A 3,607-nucleotide genomic window follows, 5' to 3' on the forward strand; every position below is an offset into this window, starting at 1 on the left:
GGTGGAGCGACAGCGGGGGAGCTGGACCCCCGCCAGGAGAGGCAGGGCACCCCAGGGGGGGCATCAGGGCTCTTCAGCCACCTCCTCCTCCTCCTCCTCCTCCTCCTCCTCCAGTGATGCCACCCCAGAGGATGCGACGTCGGAGACTTTCCGGCGGAGCGGGAAGTCCTTGCTCAGCACCACCTCGTCCTCGGCGGGCGAGAGGCAGGCTTCGGCGTAGGACATGGAGTAGAGGGAGTCCTGGCACCGGAGCCGTGCCAGGCTCCGCAAGGCACTTTGGCTGGCCGGGGGGGGCAGCTTGGGCAGCAGCAGGTCCTCGCTCCCCAGGGAGCCCAGCAGTTTGGCAGTGAGTTCGGAGGGGGACACCATCTCCAGGCTGCAGAGGCTGGAGCAGAGGGTCTCGGGGGAAAGGGTGTGCGAGGAGTCGCTCTCGGGCTCGCAGGAGCCGTGCCGCACGCCCAACTGGCAGAGGTGGCCCTGCAGCAGGTCTCGCAGCAACGCGCTGGTGGGTACCGTGCCAGGCAGCTTTGCAGGGAACCGGGATGCCCGGGATCAGTTGGGAGCAGATGGCACCAGGGGCTGCCAGCTGCCCCCCCTCCCCGTGCCCTGAAGGATGGGAGCAGTGGGATGGGAGCAGCCCCATGCTGGCCACGGTGCCCTGTTTGCCCAAAAATTGCTGTGTGAGTGGCACCAGTGGCTACCAAAGGAAAAACAAAATACGCCCTGGTACCAGGGATGGTGCCGTGCTGCAGGGCTTCATCCCCATCCCCAGCACGGGCACTGCTTGCCATGGGGCCAGGCAGGGGCACGGCCCCATGAGGGGCAGCCAGGCTGGGGAACGTGGCCAGGCATCAGGCACCCCACTCCTCCAACCCTTGGCACTGGCAGGGGGACACCAACACTGGGACACCGACACCATCAGTGGGATACCTTGGCCACCCAGCAGATGCCCGCTCCCCGTGGAACTTACCGGTGGGCTGGGAGCTCTCCGTGGAGGGCATGAAGTCCTCATCATAGGACTCATCGTTGGAGTCGTCCCCGTCCACCGAGGACCAGGCTCGCAGTTTGGCCTCAGCGATGGCAAACTGTTCTGCCACACCTGGTATGGGACAGGCATAGGTCATGTGTGCACTGGGAGGTGGCCCCAAAATTTCTCTTCCCCAGCGTGTCTGTGGCTATGGTGCCATGGCACCAAGGGATGGAGGGATAGAGGGATGGATGGATGGAGACAACCTGCCCCACCACCCCTGCCCTCAGCCGCGGCAGGGGACCGTGACCGCCAGCCGTGCCCTGCGCAGTGCCCACCAGCGGCGAAGCGCGCCTCCTGCTCGCCCTCGCTCAGGTGGCAGTAGGAGCTGAAGGCGCTCTCCAGGGCGCTGGGTGGCTCCACCGGCTTGCACCAGCCCTTCCACTCGATGAGGTGGGCGACGCGGCCCTGCGCCATGGCCGTCGGCTTCGTCACGTGCTCCTTCACCACCTGCGAGATGCCTGCGAGATGTGCCCCCGTGTCAGCACCCACCGGGCACCCCGAGTCCCCTCTGCAGAGCCCACCAGCACCCAGCACCTCTCACCCCCAGCCCTTGGGACCTGGCACCTCTACACATTCCTCTTGGGTGCCACCAGCAAGCCCATTGGTACCCTTGGGGACCACAGGGTGTCCCCCAAACCCCAGAGGGGTGACCACAATACCCTTCCCAAGACCTCCAGCCCCCTCACCCAGAGGAGACTTCCCCCTTCCCCAGATACCCCCCCCAAACACCCCCGCGCCCCGGGCCAGGCGGGCAGTTACCGTGCAGTGAGGAGCGGGCCAGGGCAGCGATCTCCTGGATGGTCAGCGCGCGCCGCGACTTGGGCAGCATCTCGACAGTGTCCTCAACATTGACCTACCAGAGCGGGCAGGGGCGTCACAGCCCCTGGCCACCCTGCCCGCCCCCGGCCACCACTCCCCCTCTGGGACCCCCATACCCTGGGATGGGGCTCAGCCCCGCTCGGTGCCCACCCCGCAGGGCCTGGGGCATCTGTGCACACGTGTGTCACAGGCACACGCGCACAGAGGGATGGCAGAGTGTGTGCAGAGGGATGGTCAGAGCCACTACGTGCAGGGCAGTGGGTACACACACACCCGTGCACGCTCCCACGCTGTTAGTACACCCATACTCTGGTACTGCGTGCACACACACTGCGTACACTCACACACTCATATATGTATGCACATACGTGTACACGCAGACATGCTCAGTGCACACACGCCTGCACACGCCCACTCGTGTAACCATGTGTGCACACACACACTCATACATACGCACTGACCATAAACACACATGCATGTGTGTTTATGTGCACACTCACACACACACATCCACTCACTGCAGATAGGGCCCTCCTCGCCATGCACACACGTCAACACACTGCACGCACACGCGTGTTCACTGTGCACACTCCATGTGTGCATGTGCTGCGCACGCACACACACACACTCACCTGCACATGCACACACGTGTGTATGCCCTGTACTAGTTGGTGCCCCGAGAGTCCTCCCCAGCTTGTGCACACACACACACGCACGTGTGCAAGGCCGCCGTGGCTGGGTTCCCCCGTGCCCGCCCCCTGGCAGCCCCAGCCATGCCAGAACATCCCGATGCATGTCCCCGTTGCCCGTCCTGGCAACGCCAGGCCCCGAGCCCGTGGCCACGGGGGAAGCGATGCGGGATTTGGAGGCGCGCAACAAATTGCATTGCCATGGCAACGAGGCACCGTGGACTGATTTCTCCCAGGATACAGCCCGGCTCACAGCTGACGTCAGAGCAGCCCCGGAGCCGGCTGCGAGCTGGCAGTGCCAGGCGGGCAGCAGGGCGGCGGGCAGCGGAGCCCATCGTGCCCCCGGCCATGGCCAGGATGGGTGTCCCGCCATGGCGTAGCGGCGCACGGGCACCCTGTCCGGCAGAGCTGGGCTCGGCAGTACCTGGAGGAAGTCCTGGCTGTCGAAGGAGGCCTGGCGTGCCAGGCGGGGCAGCGGGGGGGCAGGACTCCGCGGGGTCAGGGCATTCAACCCCTGGACCAGGCTTGGGGGGGATGGACTGGGCCAGACACTGGGTACGTGGAGGGAGGCGGCACTGGGCCATGCTGCAGGGGGCTGGCGCTCCTCCACCATCTCCACAATCCCCCTGCCCAGTTCCCCATCTGTGAGGCAGGAGGAAAAGGAGCAAAAAAAGGGATGGGGGATGATAAAAGCATCTGCACCCATCCTCCACCCCAATGGCCTGACCTCCTGGCACCAGCACCCTAAACGGATGGGTCCCCACCCCCTCGTGCACTGTTTCCCAAACACTGGGGCCAAGGAGGGTCCCCAGGCCAGGCCAGCCCCCCCAGTCGGCCAGGTCTGAATGTCCCCAAGGACCCTCATTCCCCCTGCATCAAGGTGGTCCCGGCTGATATAAACCAGCTGTGAGGTGGGATATGGAGGGCCGAACAGTGCTCCCTCCACCCTCTATCCAGGGGTAGCCCCTAGCTCCTGGCATCGCCCCCACCCCTGGCTGTGGGCAGAGGTACCCCGTGGTAATATCCCAGCATCAACACTCCTATCCCCCTAGCAACAACACCCCCAGCG

General features: G+C 65.2%; 1 protein-coding gene across 1 annotated transcript; it reads right to left on the bottom strand.

The window, feature by feature from the left end:
- Positions 1-63: 63 nt before the first annotated feature.
- Positions 64-3,016, bottom strand: FAM131A (family with sequence similarity 131, member A). Its single transcript, XM_009883318.1, has 5 exons — positions 2,963-3,016; positions 1,790-1,883; positions 1,306-1,488; positions 955-1,099; positions 64-502 (listed from the first exon to the last, which is right to left on the bottom strand). The coding sequence occupies exons 2-5, from the start codon at positions 1,857-1,859 to the stop codon at positions 64-66; spliced, it is 837 nt and encodes a 278-aa protein (XP_009881620.1). The 5' UTR covers positions 1,860-1,883; positions 2,963-3,016.
- Positions 3,017-3,607: the final 591 nt, after the last annotated feature.

This window comes from Charadrius vociferus, unplaced genomic scaffold, assembly GCF_000708025.1.
Source record: "Charadrius vociferus isolate BGI_N301 unplaced genomic scaffold, ASM70802v2 scaffold214, whole genome shotgun sequence".
Lineage (NCBI taxonomy): Eukaryota > Metazoa > Chordata > Aves > Charadriiformes > Charadriidae > Charadrius > Charadrius vociferus.

Bases quoted from the DNA above. Each gene is read 5' to 3' on its own strand.
- FAM131A (XM_009883318.1), bottom strand. From the start codon at position 1,859: ATGCTGCCCAAGTCGCGGCGCGCGCTGACCATCCAGGAGATCGCTGCC. The intron at 1,100-1,305 runs GTGGGCACTGCG...GTCCCATACCAG, and splicing joins GGAGGCGCGCTTCGCCGCTG to GTGTGGCAGAACAGTTTGCC. The intron at 503-954 runs GCGGGCATCTGC...GGTACCCACCAG, and splicing joins ACCGGTAAGTTCCACGGGGA to CGCGTTGCTGCGAGACCTGC.